General features: G+C 45.0%; 1 protein-coding gene across 5 annotated transcripts in view; it reads left to right on the plus strand.

The window, feature by feature from the left end:
* The window catches only part of hipk2 (homeodomain interacting protein kinase 2), a 68,627-nt gene that overhangs the window by 47,706 nt on the left and 6,364 nt on the right, over positions 1-14,557 (plus strand). For 3 of the 5 annotated variants that reach the window (XR_003841845.1, XM_029523787.1, XM_029523789.1), the window contains exons 4-14: positions 602-721; positions 1,929-2,015; positions 5,315-5,499; positions 5,626-5,788; positions 7,824-8,052; positions 8,430-8,551; positions 11,794-11,924; positions 12,936-13,118; positions 13,271-13,591; positions 14,011-14,255; positions 14,370-14,530. Coding sequence is in view for 4 of the 5 variants with exons in the window: in XM_029523787.1 (XP_029379647.1) it covers positions 602-721; positions 1,929-2,015; positions 5,315-5,499; positions 5,626-5,788; positions 7,824-8,052; positions 8,430-8,551; positions 11,794-11,924; positions 12,936-13,118; positions 13,271-13,591; positions 14,011-14,255; positions 14,370-14,530 (1,947 nt within the window). In the remaining variant the exon portion in view is untranslated. Of the gene's footprint in view, positions 1-601; positions 722-1,928; positions 2,016-5,314; positions 5,500-5,625; positions 5,789-7,823; positions 8,053-8,429; positions 8,552-11,793; positions 11,925-12,935; positions 13,119-13,270; positions 13,601-14,010; positions 14,256-14,369; positions 14,531-14,557 lie in introns of all 5 variants that reach the window. The other 2 variants (XM_029523790.1, XM_029523791.1) reach the window with 2 other exon arrangements.

Below are 14,557 nucleotides of genomic sequence, written 5' to 3' on the forward strand. Positions count from 1 at the left end.
CATGAAGCCCTGTTCTCTCTTTGTGATTAAGTATATGTGTATGCATTTGTCCTCACTATGTGAGTGTGTGTGCTTGTGAGTGTGTTTGGGAGGGTGGGATGCTCCTCGAATCCCCCTGACAGCCCCTGATGATTCTTGCGCAGCCTCCCTGTTTATCTGAACAGATGCCACAGAGCCACTTGTCCAATTAGCGCAGCCCCTGTGCTCCAGAGCAAGACATTGCCGCGTTCCCCTCTCTCTATCACTCAGACGAGGCTCAGTGGGAAAACCTTGAGCAAGTTGTGCTCCATCAATGAACAAGCTTGCCTGGTTTTTCAAAGGCCCCAAAACTTAGGACGAAGTCTCTCATTTACAAATGTAAAACCCCTGTTAAAAGCTCAAGTCGTATTTTGCTGTTGTGGAGAAGGTTGGAGTAGTTAACTTCAGTCTAGATTTTCAAACTTCTTTTCCTCAGGTTTTTAGCTTCTTTTTTATTTTTTATTTATTTTTTTTTAGGGAGCAGCATGAAAGATTTACCAGGCTCCGCAGTTAAGTGGGACTCATGGTTCAGCCATGCATGTGATGTGAGTGAGTGTTTCATCTTTTTTCATCTGTCTTTCAGATCCGGTACATCTCACAGACTCAGGGTCTGCCTGCAGAGTATCTGTTGAGCGCAGGGACAAAGACCACCAGGTTCTTCAACAGAGACCCTGACTCCACCTATCCCCTCTGGAGACTTAAGGTACAGCTCTGATGATACTGACAAATCCACGTGCACAGCTGCTAGCAGCTGAAATATACTTCTAAGTGTGGGTTGCACCTCACAGGCAAAATCTTAACTCATGCGAACATTAATAATCTGGAAACTCTGGCCTACTTCTGGCTATAAACAAACTGAGGGGGTTATGGGAGCAAAATGGATCTGCGTTAGAGGATTTGGCAAATGGAAACTCAGCCTGGCCATTCCAGCTCATAGGGTGTCTGCACAATCCCCCTCCCACTTTCCCTTTATGTAGGCCACTCAGAGAGGAGGTGTGCTCTTCTTTTCTAACCTGATTAACTTAACTTGAACTTTTATGTGTCACACAGTGAATTTGCACACTGAGTTCTCGACTGTATCAAATGGCAAACACCGATCTGTCTCCACACGGCACAGTGATATAATGGTATTTTTTCCTTGTCTGCTCTGCGTCGGGCCTCGTACTGTAGGCGAGTGCATTTCCTCTCAATCCCATTGACGTACCACACTGATAACTGATGAGAGTGATGATTGGCCTCTAAAGGAAGATGTGTTTACATTGAGTACGTAGTATGCAGACTCAAGTTTATTTCTATGTACTCTGAAAAATTGTAAGAGCTATGAGGCCCTTTTTAAAACACGTTTTTGTCAGTGTAAAAATTGGTGGTTGACAAGGGTATTGAAAGAATGACAAAGATGGACCGTTATCTCACACTTGACATCATTGCTGTAACTCATCATGATCTTCGAGGATCTCGGTTATGTGGTCAAGCATTCCTGTCCAATTCTTTTCCGCTCCATTTGACCTTGCCATCTATTTCCATGTAACAGCAGCTGTGTAGGTTTGATTAAAAATATCATGTGTTCAGTCAGAACGGTTCTGTAGTCAACATAGAGTTTTTTAGGTGTGCAAGGTGTACTTTTAAAATGTAATTATAATATGCGTTTTGCAATTATATACAGTTTATGTAAATGCATTCCCATACGAACTTGTGTAAAACGTGTGATGGTGTTGGACAGTGTATGCTCTGTAAGTTTCCTGGCTGTTGGCCAAGTGTTTATGTGCTACCCCAGGGTTGCTCAAAGGGCAAGCCGAGTCCTGCTGCATATCAACAACAAGAGGCTGTAATGAGCCAAATGTAAATAGTGAGTTTCCAGAGGGGAAGTGTGATGGGATTTGGGATGAACATCTGCTTCTTGTCTCCCACAGACTCCGGAGGACCACGAGGGTGAAACGGGGATCAAGTCCAAGGAGGCCCGCAAGTACATCTTCAACTGCTTGGATGATATGGCACAGGTATGTTTTTTCAGTATCACAAAGCAGATCTCTTCCCTTCCCACAACTCCGTCAGGAGATTTGTCTTTTGTTCCACCTGTCTCCCATTTGAAGCTTCCTCTGTCGGGGCTACTCGGGTCCTGGGCCAGTTAGATTTATCACATCCCGAGAATTATCTATCAAATACTAAAAAACCTCTAAAATATTTATTCTTTCAAGGCCTGATCTCCAGATGCGATGGCGCTCTATAGAATTTTATAGCAGTGAAAGCAGCTGTTCACCAAAACCCCTCCTCATCTCTGCCTCTGCTCTTCATTTCGCCTAACCGCTAACTAATAAGTTACAGACAGACATTTTAGCTGAACATGTGGTGAGGCTTGTTAACGTGTTAGATATGTACAGTTTGCTTTCTCATTTAAGCTGGAACGAGTGTTGTGGCTGTGCCTTCACTCTGTACATCTGCAGTACATGTAAAAATGGAGAGTGAAGGTATAAAGTGTTGCCCGTTTTCCGTCTTACTGAGACAAAGACACAAACTCATACATGCACACATTCCAGAAGGTCCCGACCAGTATTTTCAGACCGGCTCAGTGGGACCCGCACCAAGTTGTGTCTGCATGACTCAGCTGGTTTACCCCGTCTCTCCTTTCGGCCCCATATGTCACACTTTGGAATCTGTTTGCTGTGACTTTTAGATTTATATATGGAGAAACAGTGTCATTGACCTCAGCTACATCTTATGTCCAATGCCTTTGTGACTGAGAGTAAATTCATCTCTCCATGGTGGGAAAGTTCACATGTAGCCATGACATTTTGATAGGACATGCCTGAAAGAGAGGTGATAGTGATGTTGTTTTGTTTCCCCATGCTTGGCCATATGCTGGTTCTGCTGGCAGATGCAGCAGCAGTGATGGAAAATCACAATGTTTTTCTCCCAGGTCCCTCCTAATCTCTAACAGTACTCCCTTGTCATCATGTTTCTCGATCCTACCTCTGATAACAACTAGCCAAAAGTTAAGTGTCAAGCAGGTGAATTATTTTGTTTGGAATATGGCCGTCTTGCTACACCAGCAGCAACAGCGCTGGCAGCAGTCCCCTGTAAACCGTCTCTGTGGATAGGCAACACATATAGTTACTTAAGTGATGGAGACAATTATGGTTGTCCAGTAGCGCCCAGGGCCGCTGTCAGGCGTACTGGGAATAACATGCTGTCGGCAGGGACAAGATACTATCACTGCCTGGGTTTGTTGAATTTGCAGTTACCACACACATGGATACACGCATGCAACACAGATTTTAATGAAACCAACCTGCAGTGGTATGATATCCTCTGGCTCATCTCTGTTTCCTTTGCTTCAAGCTCCGTCCCATCTTCCTCTCACTCATGCAGCCAGACCCGGTTTACTACAGAAACATGGAGGGAATACAGCAGAGCTGCTCAAGCTTAATGTGGGAGAAAACTGCCTATTTTGCCCAGTCTCACTATCCCGACCATATAAACAAGTCAGCTTTGTGGACATCTGTCTCCGCGTGTATAATGGATGATATAGCTGAAGGCCCTGCAAGACAGAGGGGCTGGGTGCCAGGAAGAGATAATGAACCTCCTTTCAGTCGTGGGAAATGTGGGGAGGCTTTAGTCACAAGTATATCTAATTTGAGTAAATCAGAGACCAACTTAGAGCAAATGGCTTGATGCAGATGGAAGAAAGGCCAGAACTGCTCAAAAATTGAGTCACTTTGATCTGCAATCATTCGATATGTCTGTTCATAGAAGTGAAGCCACGGCAGGAGGAGCAGCATGTTCTTCACCTTATCTATCTTTGATTACATGTATTTAAATAAAGGCTTCCATCCGTCTGCCTTGGTGCCTACTGAGAAATAAACTTTAAGGGCCAATCTGCACATGCTATAGTGCTGTATAGGAGATGGGTCTTCATGCTGTATACCTAACTCCATATCTCCTGAGGCGTAGTCCAATCTGTCCCACTGCTCGACATCTGCCATCCCTGCCCTTACTCCAGAGCGGCATGTCAGGCCTCCTCATGACACAGATGTGTCTCTGTAAACAGCCGTTGACATGCAAAACATGCAATGCTGACCATATTAGTGGAAACCCCTGTGTTGTTTACAGAGCATTTTCATTCAAGACTTGGAGATGTCGCTGACAAGAACTGCAGCCTGAAACGCTTTCCAGTGAATTCACATACTTTAATTAAATTGATGATAGGAAACTCATTTCTATTTCTCTTTGAGATTCTTCTTCTCCAGCCTGAGTATTGCGACACACCGTAGCTACATGCTATGCAGGTGCCACCGAACTGTACACTTCCCAAAGTCATCTCCTCGGCTAGCTCAGGACAATATGATTATTTCTCACCTCATTCTGCAGATTATTCCTTTATCACAGCCAGCGGAGATGGCAAGCATAGAGGAATAGTTACAGAGCCTGAATAACCTGCATAGAGAAAGAGAATCAAATCTGATTTGCAGTGTGGACTGGCAGCACATCTGATAGCCCCTGGAGCAGGCCTACAGATAAGCACTGTGTCCTTATGAAAAACAGGTCTGCTACTTCTGCATGGCAGAACCACAATAAACAAGGCTGCCTGTTTGTTGCCAGTGTTCCTTTGCCTGTCCTCACGTTGCCTGGCAATCTTGTGCACTACAGCCTAGACAAACTATATGATGACCTTCTCCTTCTTCTTTCGTTCCTCAACCCACGCGACAACCCTAAAAGTAAAACCCCCGGCCCCAGAGTGACTACTAAATGTGCTTATTGTAGTTTTGTAGGTTTGTTTTTCCCATATTTATCCACAACCTATGCTGCAGCGCTTAATACGGATGAAGCGACATGATGTTCCATGGCAGCTTCCCAGAACTGGCTCAGAACAAATTTAGGTTAAGTTGTCTTATGTCAGCTTTTTCAGAGGCACTCTGAAAACGTTATTCTTTGTGAAAGGGTTCTTTAACAACTAGCCAATGGCAGCATTTATTGGGTTCGTGTTTTTTGTTTGTTTTCACATCTTAGGAATAGATAAAAATCTCAGTGAAGGCGCCGGGAGATATTTCAAGTGGTGCTATGAATACCAGTGCAAATGTTTATAATGTCACTAAAGTGCAAGGTTATCATTGGGCTCTGTGACACACAAGCGGACACCCTAACTGAAGGGGCCTTGTGAGTATTAATAGGTTTCTCTATGGGAATAAACTGTGGGAGAGATTTTTCACTGGTGTCTGCAGAAACATTAGAGGCCTTGAATACTCAATCAGCCTTCTGAAACACTAAGAAGCGCATGTATGTGTTTCTTTCATGCATCTAGGTGAACATGACATCGGATTTGGAGGGGAGCGACATGCTGGCAGAAAAGGCTGACAGGAGGGAGTTCATTGACTTGTTAACCAAGATGCTGACCATCGACGCAGACAAGAGGATCACCCCCATCGAAACACTCAACCACCCATTTGTCACTATGTCACATCTCCTCGATTTCCCACACAGCACACAGTACGACCCTCAGCCGATTCTGTTGTTGCTTATTATATATATATCAGTGCTGATCATTTTGAAAGGTCAATGAACATCTGTCCCTTCCACTCTCTCATTCCTTCCCTGCTCTTGCTCTCTGCACAGTGTGAAGTCGTGCTTCCAAAACATGGAAATCTGCAAGCGGCGCGTCAACATGTACGACACAGTCAACCAGAGCAAGACGCCCTTTATCACGCATGTTGCCCCGAGCACCTCCACCAACCTCACCATGACCTTCAACAACCAGCTGAACACTGTGCACAGCCAGGTAAAACTGAAAGAATAAACTTCTATCTTTTCATCATAAGACCATTATGCAACCACTGATACTGAGCGTGTTTGCCGGCAGATGCAAGTATGCCAGTTGTTTTTAGCTGTGATTTATTGCATATCCAGGGAAAAATTAGAGCAGAGACAGCTCTGTACTGTTTCCTTTAAGGAACGCACTGAAAAAAAGAAAGCAGTACTAAGTATGTGACCTTTAAAACTACAGTATTCTGACAAAACAGACTGTTAAAATGGATAATTAAAGTCAAGCCCAGGTGAGAAAAAATGGATGGATGGAACGATGGATTTGCCAATAAAGGCAGTCCAATGATGTGCTAGCCCTGAAAAGCAAAATATCAATGGTTGAACAGCTTGGCATCCACTGAGAAGCTATGCACCCCCCCCTTTTTTTTTCTCCATGCTTACATTCGTGGTGCATGTATATCTGTCTGCCTGTGCCCCAGGTCCTGTGGGATTGTCACAAAGTGCTGATTACACACATGACAAGCCCTACTTCCTGCTTGCCTTGCATTCTGGGGCTTTCAGGCCTTAAGATTCCCTTTACCAGGCTTCCTCTCGTTTCCCCTCCTCTCCCTCCTGTCCTCTTCTGTCTTCTCCTTTTCCCTTCCATTTCTCTGGGATCAGCCCATGGTGCTTTACGCGTTTCGTTTTCGCTCCGCCTGTGAATTGAAACTGCTGACTTTTGGCTACTGCCGGAATCATTGCAAGGTTTTTCAGACCCCGCCCACCTCTCATTTTTTAGTAAACAGAGTTCTTTATCACCAACTATATCGAGCCAGCTCACATTGTGTAGCATGCGACAAAAAAAAAAAAAAAAAGAACCCCATCTTGCTGTGATTTAAATGGATTAACATTCCCTCAGCTTGTCTTTTCTACGCCTGGCTCTCAGGGCATATAGACAGACTTAAGTTAGTGATTTATTCAGCTTGATTCATTTGCAAGCCTGGAATACATCTTTGGCTTGTATTTTGCCGCTCCTGCGCTTGTTTATGATGAATGCCACAGTGCCGTATTGATTATGTTCCCTCCCCTGGTGTTCATTGAACACGCTAAAGAGAGCAAATGAAAAATGAAAGCGCTGTCTCTGTATTTCCCTCCACTCCTATGTATGCGTAATGAAAAGACTAAAATTAGACAGTGTCTTGTGGAGCAAATACTTCTTCCAAGCTAGGCGAACAATATCTGTTAAAAGCATATGGCTGTTTCGAGGATGCTACCTGGTGGTCTTACCATTCCATGCGTGCTGTTAATGGTCAAGACATGCTGGAGTGGCCTAAGCTTACATGATTAAAGTACGACTGCTGGTGGTGAAATATTACTCCTGTCAGGCATATTGATTGTGGGACCAGATAGCGGTGCTGTGACATGAAATGTCAAATTTCGCTGCAACTCATTATATTGATTCATTATTCTGTACCATTTGCATGATATTATAATGTGTTCCCCCCCATGACCTCACGCTCACTTAAGTGTGCTAATAAGTTTGTGTTTCTGTAAAGTTAATTGATTCTAAAGTTTGCACCAAGACATATACAGCATCAGCTCATGCAGTTTATTGTCGCTACAGATAATATACATTTCCTTTGAAGCAATGCGTCACTGTTTGCTATAGACATCAGGTCAGTAAATGCTGTAAATGATCTACAATCTTAGCTCTCCGCTCTGGTGCAGTTTTGCTTATTGACGGCTAATTATTCTAAGAATTACAGCATTGATTGCAGCTCTCCTCACATTCTTTCTCTCCCACTAATTAATCAAATCAACAATGTGCATACGCGTTTAAATCAGTTTTCCAATTTCTCATTCTCCCATTGGCTTTCATCTATGATGGATGTCCCGCTATTCCTCTTCTCTTGATCTGGTGCTTGTTTTTTGTATCATTAGGTGTTGTCACCTATCTGTTTTTACCATGCCTGCTATTCAACCATCCTTCCCTGAATCATTTCCACTTCCCTGTTCCTCCCACCAGATCCTCCACTCTCATGATTTTTATTTTGGTCCCATCATTCCTTTAGGCCACCAACCTGGCTCCCTCCTCCACCACCAACAATGCCACCCTTTCCTTTGCAAGTCCTGATGTCTCCATACTAAACTACCAATCTGCACTCTACCAGCCCTCAGCTGCCTCCATGGCAGCGGTGGCCCAGAGGAGCATGCCCCTGCAGCCGGGGGCTCCTCAACTCTGTGCTGCCCGCCCTGACCCGTTCCAGCAGGCACTCATCGTCTGCCCACCTGGCTTCCAAGGTAAGGAGGTCTGTCTCCTCTGTGTCCGCACCGGGAGGACGGAAGAGCTCAATGGCATGGTTTTATTTGCTCATTTACTCTTTCTGGGAAATGGTTGATGAAATTATATTATTAGTAATTGTGTTTATGCTATTGCCATGACTACTATTTTTAGCTTTCTCAGTAATGTTGCTATATTTGAATGTAGCAACATTATGGTTTTGAGATCTGTTGATTGCAGAAGAATCAGTTTAAACATATAATCTTTTATTGGAGCCCTCCTCTGTTCCTGTGCAGATTGCATGATGTTGTTAATCAAGTGACAGACTCAAAAAGTGTTGTTGCACTTATTTGTTAACATTGTCTGTGTGTGTTATACACGCGTTATATACGCACAGGGCTGCAGGCATCCCCTTCCAAGCACACCAGTTACTCTGTGCGGATGGAGAATGCTGTTCCCATAGTGACACAGGCCCCTGGTGCCCAGCCTCTGCAGATCCAACCTGGCCTGCTTACACAGGTAGGTAGATTTACAAGTGTCACAGAGAGAAAACTAATAGACTTCTGGGGGTCTTAACAAAAACAGTGCCTATGACACTTAGAACTGCTCTCGTTCAAACAAAGCTCTCTGCATCCTTCTTTTCATAAGGCCTCACTAAGAATAGTATCTATTGACGGGGGCTGGAAATCACTCAGTGTTCGTGACCCTGCTCCTGCTGGCAGCTTTCTATTTCCTGAGCACTCTTCTGTGCATTGCTTCTTGCCTCTCTCTCCCTACTCTCTCCCCCTCTCACTCTCTCTCTGCTGTCCCGCTCTCCTGGAGGCTGAGACCGCCACGGTCTGATGCACACAAAGGCAGGAGCCTTTCACATGGAGAAGGCCTTCACCGAAGCCTGTGGAGCAGAGCAGGAGCTTTAGTTGCTAATATTCAGTTGCTGGAAGTAACAGAGAGTGACTGTGCATCACTCTTGCAGCACATGCCCGCACCATGTAGACCGCTTCCATTGCCACACCACCTCCTTCCCCATGGAAATTTCCATGAAGGCTTTAAATATCCCTCAGAATCCAGAGAGTTTGAAGCACTCCCTTATCTCCAGTTAATCATGCAGTAGGCAGGCAGGCAGCATGCCCTATGTGTGTCTGTGTGTGTGTGTGTGTGCCTGTGCCTGTATTTCTATGGCGGGTTAATCTGTCAGATACCAAATGGTGATTAGCTCTAGGGCTGGTTCCAAGTCAGGCGCTCCAAATTACAGGCCTCAGAGGATCCTGGAAGGTCAGGGGAAGCTTGGATGAGGCTCTGCATGATGAGAGAACTCGCATCACCAGTCTCATGGATATGATGATTCAATCAAAGGGGAAAAAAAATAAAGAAAACATCTATAAACAAACAAACAACGAAAAATGTCATTAATTGATTATCAAGAGCAGCTCATTCATTGCTCTGGCGTGCTCTGCAGGTGTTCACTGTAAACTCTGTCTGCACACATATTAAACAAAGACAGGCAATAGTTAAGGTAAGCGGTTTATATAGGCCAGCAAGCAGCACACCTAATAACTGGGTGTGGTGTGTGCGTGCGTGCATTCATGTTACTGTAGGAGTCGTTTGCCTCTTGGTTGCATTTTCCCCACCTGTGCCTTCACCCATCTACTGTTGGCTGACACCCACCCCACCTCCTGCACCCTTTGCCAAACTCAGACCCATGCAAGTTCTCCCCCCAGACTCCTTGGGTGTGCTTTAGGGGGTGGTGATGGCGGTGGTGGTGGTGAGGGGGGTGAAGGAGGCTCCAGGCAGGGAAACCAGCAGGACCTTTATCTGGAGCAGGAATGCAGAAAATGTGGAAACAATTGTGCAGCGAGAGCTGGGGCTTTCAAAGCCCTGAGGTGACAAAGGGTTTTCACCCGGGGAGTGTAGGTTGAGGTGGGAGGTGGTGGCCTGCTGATAGTGATGGTAGACTCTGAGAAGAAAGAAAACGACTGCTTAACTGGGTTACCATTTCAGGGCAGACAAGCTGGTTACACAACGCAGACGCCTAGTGAGAGAGGCATGTAGAGTGCCTGCAATTGAGATAGAACAAGCAAGAGGAGGAGGAGCAGGAGATGGATGGATGTATTAGTGTCTCTTAATGGCATGATGATAAAAGGCCTTGACTGTGGTCTTAGATGTGAAGACCATCAGAAAGTCTACAATGTTCCATTAGAGATGTCAGTCATCAGCTCTACTGGCCAACAGATGCCCCCCATGCTGCACTTTAGGGCTGCTTGGTTTGAGCTTTGCAACCTACTTCAGACAAAAGCAATTCAGCATTCATGAGCCTGCAGCCGGACTACAGAGCAGAACAGCCAGTTTGTGTCAGAATATAATGGGAACAGACGGCAAAGCGAAATACATGAAAATACAGATAAAGCATAAGCTAAACACAAACATAGAAGTAAAACATAAGATAAAAAAAGTTACTGTCCTATATACACAGATTACCTGCTTTGTTTTTGGATGGTGCTCTCTATCTGTTTATCTCTCTCTTTCTCTGCCTCTCTTGCCTCCTTCTCTGTCTTGTTCGTCCGCTATTTAAATGTGTGCATGCTGCAGTACATACAAATGCTTTTGTAAATAGATGTGCAAATGGTATTAAAGGAACAATTCATTAGCCCTGACATTAAAGTGCTAATCAATAGAACTGCATTAAACTATTAGGGTTACACACACACACACACACACACACACACACACACACACACACACACACACACACACACTAACATGCTCAGGCTTGCATGTACACACACTTACCCTGGCACATTTCAGAGCATATTATGACTGATACTCCTCCTGTTCTGCATCAGAAATACAAAGTAGCCTCTTTCACAAAAGGCTTGAATAGGCCTATGAATTAGAGCGTAGGTTGATTTGACTCAAGTCAAACACATAATCACACTAGCTCACAGATGCACACTCACACAGGCTCAGTCAATCATACACAACCACACAAAGAAAGGAGCTCTAATTTATTAAGTCTTCGTCGTTTCTCTTTTGTCAATGGAAGTCTACTCCAGGCTGACGAGTTCACTTTGCATGCCCAGGAGCTGGTTGAAACCAGCTGTTGCACTTAAAATATACAATAATAACAATTTATCACAGCACCCTCAAAGTAATCAGCATGGTTCAATGGCTTTCCTTTGTTCATGCTTTCATAAGGTTTTGCCAAAAACAATGCCAATGCCAAAAAAGACTCATAGGTAACTTTGCCACCCATGAAAGGGTTAGTCTTCCAATTATTAATGGATTATTTTACGCGATAAAATGTATGTTGGGCAACATGGCAGCATAGTGGTTAGCACTGTTGCTCCCAAATAGCAGTTTGCAGGTTCAGTTCCCGGGTCTGGGGCCTTTCTGTGTGGAGTTTGCATTTTCTCCCCTTGCTTGTGTGGGTTTCCTCCAGCTACTGCGGTTTCTTCTCACCGTCTGATGCATGTGTAGGTTGATTGGTGACTCTTAAGTGGCCTGTAGGTCTGAGTGTCAGTGTGAGTGGCTGTTCTCTGTGTGTTGGCCCTGCGATGGACTCGTGACCTGTCCAGGGTGTACCCTGTGAGCTGGGATTAGCTCCAGCACCCCGAGCAACCTGGAAATGGTTAAGCGGCAATAGATGGATGAAACTTGCATGAAAATTAATGTTTGGTGACATGGCAGCAGTCTAATTTGAACCTCCTCTCTTGTTCTTTCTCCCTCCTTGTCTGTCTCCCCAAAACTGTGTTGTCCTACCTCAGCAGGCCTGGCCCAGCGGCACTCAGCAGATCCTGCTGCCTCCAGCCTGGCAGCAGCTCACCCACACCTCAGTCCAGCATGCCACTGTCATCCCTGAGTCCATGAGCAGCACACAGCCTCTCGCCAACTGGAGGTGAACAGTACTGCTTTCTTACTTCTTCCTTTTTTATTTGTTTAACTGCCCCTGGCCAATTTTCCCCTAAACTGAATTAGGAGAGTTCTTAGTTGTCTGAACATAGTGACCTTCAGGCTTTGAGCTCACCTTTCTCCAGGCATGATCTGGCAGGATAAATGATTCCAGTAGCTCTAAACGTGTCATTTTAAACTTCCAAATCAAAGCACTTTGTAAATTTACATTCATGCCCATAATAAGTCTATAGTTCAGGGCAGAAAAATGGATCTCATACAGGTCTTGTATGAGATCCATGAGATCCATGGCCTTTACAGGTCAAAACGTGCTATAGGAAGATGGTATGTCATAGGTCTGATCAACCAAGGAGTCTGCACCTCTCTGACAGCTTATCCTTTATGTTCATTGAATCACAGTCCCCACGTGGATGGTGTTGCTTTATAAGAGCAGATTTACCTCTGGGAGATGGGATTTATGTACATGTAAAGAAATTATGTCAGGTATAGCCTGTAACCACGATGACTTGATAAATGGATAGATAGATGGCAGAGTGCAATCTGCAGGCAGATGAAGAGGATTCAGGTGTATCATGTGTACGTGTGGGTGGCTGCTGGGGCCATGTGTGCACAGAATCATTCGGAGCTGTCCATCTGTGACCAGACACCACCCTCCCCATCTCTCCCTCCCTTCCTGGCCAGTGGCAGCTCTGCTGTCCTCTGAGAGACGGTTGGGAAAGTGTCGCACTTCCTCTGCAGAGCTATCGCTCCACAGCTGCTGGTGTCAGCTCCTCTGCCCTCCCTCTTTGCTCTCTCCCTTGCCGCTCCTTTGGCTTTCTTTAGACAAGTTAGGTGCTGCCACCTGCTGACTCATGTGGGGACAGGCTAATAAATCCTCACCACACTTTCAATGCTGATTTTAATTATACTTCTATATATCCAAGTAGTATTTTGTGCATTGATGTGCAGCTTATATGTTTCAGATTGCCGTGATAGCTACAACTGTGTTATATTACAGGAATTCCCACCCTCATGGCAGCCATTATAATCCCATCATGCAGCAGCCAGCATTGTTGGCTGGCCACGTCACACTTCCATCCAACCAGACGCTCAATGTGGGAGTGGCTCACGTGATGAGGCAGCACTCAACCAATAACAGCTCCTCTTCCAAAAAGAACAAACAGCACCAGATGTCTGCCAGGTACTCTTTAACACACAGGTGGCTCTTGACACACTATAATCTATCATCCTGGCAGCTAAAGATCATCACAATCAGATCATGATGTCTCGTACCTTTTTGATCTTTGTTTATCACTATCAATAAGTCACTCCCTGTCCCTGTCTTTCTATCAGGAACATGTCCGCCTACGAGGTGTCATCCTCCCAGGCGGTGTTGTCCCCGCAGCGCTCCAAGAGGGTGAAGGAGAACACGCCCCCACGTTGCGCCGTGCTACAGAACAGCTCGGCTCCCAATTGTCCGCCCCCGCAGCCATGTGGGGGCAGCGGGTGGGGGGCTGGAGAAGCAGAGCAGGCTTCCAGTACCACCCGTGATCATCAGCACCAGCACCACGTCCCCAGACAGACCATCGTCATCCCTGACACGCCTAGCCCTGCAGTCAGCATCATTACCATCAGCAGTGACACAGATGAAGAGGATGACCATAAACAAAATAGGTCAGTTCTGTTTTTTGGTGTTTTGTTCTGTTTTTTTATTAATATGGTCATTTTCCTACTAAGTAAAAGTTTCTGTATGTGCAGTATTAATCATTTTACTTTTGCTCATTGTGTAACAGAGATGCAGTAATAGGAATCAACACAAACACAAAGAGCTGCAGACAGTTATGATAAGAGCCATTTTAAAAACAGGACACATCTGTTTTGAATTAGCATAATAGATATATGGTCCCCCATTGACAGTAAAACAAACATTTCTTCTAAGTTTTACTATTGTCCATGATAGTCTTGTCTTACAGCATCAATTCTTGACTTATGAACCAGAATACAGATGTAATAAAAAAAATAAGCCACCTGAAATAGTTTTGAATGTTATCCTTGAATTGACTTTTCTCTGTCCAATATCTTTATTTCCACAGCTCATCTTCCAATCAGAGGAAGAATGTCATCAGTTGTGTGACAGTCCATGACTCACCCGACTCTGATTGTTCCAGCCACAACAGCCCCTACACTGTGGAGTCTAGACCCCCCAACAACAACAGCTATGACACAAAAACCACCATATTGGACAACTACAACAATGGGAACCCCCGCACCATCATCATTCCCCCTCTCAAAACCCAGAACAGCGAAGTCCCGAATGAGTGTGAGCGCCTGATGCCAGGTAAGTCTTTGGCAGGCTCTGAAACAATCTGTGCAATTGCTGGTAATTATTATGCTGTGCAGTTGCAAAGTTACAACTTCCCAAGGAATCCATCTTGTATCCTGTTCTGTGCAGATGCAATGAACCATCAAAATTCATCTTACAAATTTAAATCCTCCAATGGAGTAGTGTCTGGCAATAATCATGTACCAGGGGGCGTGACTGGAGGTGGTTCCTACCGACAACAGCGCTCAGGGCCACACCCCCTCCAGCAGCAGCCTCTCAATCTCAGCCAGGTAAGGAGAAACAAGAATGAATCTGTT

Source organism: Echeneis naucrates, chromosome 16 (assembly GCF_900963305.1).
Source record: "Echeneis naucrates chromosome 16, fEcheNa1.1, whole genome shotgun sequence".
In the NCBI taxonomy this organism is placed as follows: Eukaryota; Metazoa; Chordata; class Actinopteri; order Carangiformes; family Echeneidae; genus Echeneis; species Echeneis naucrates.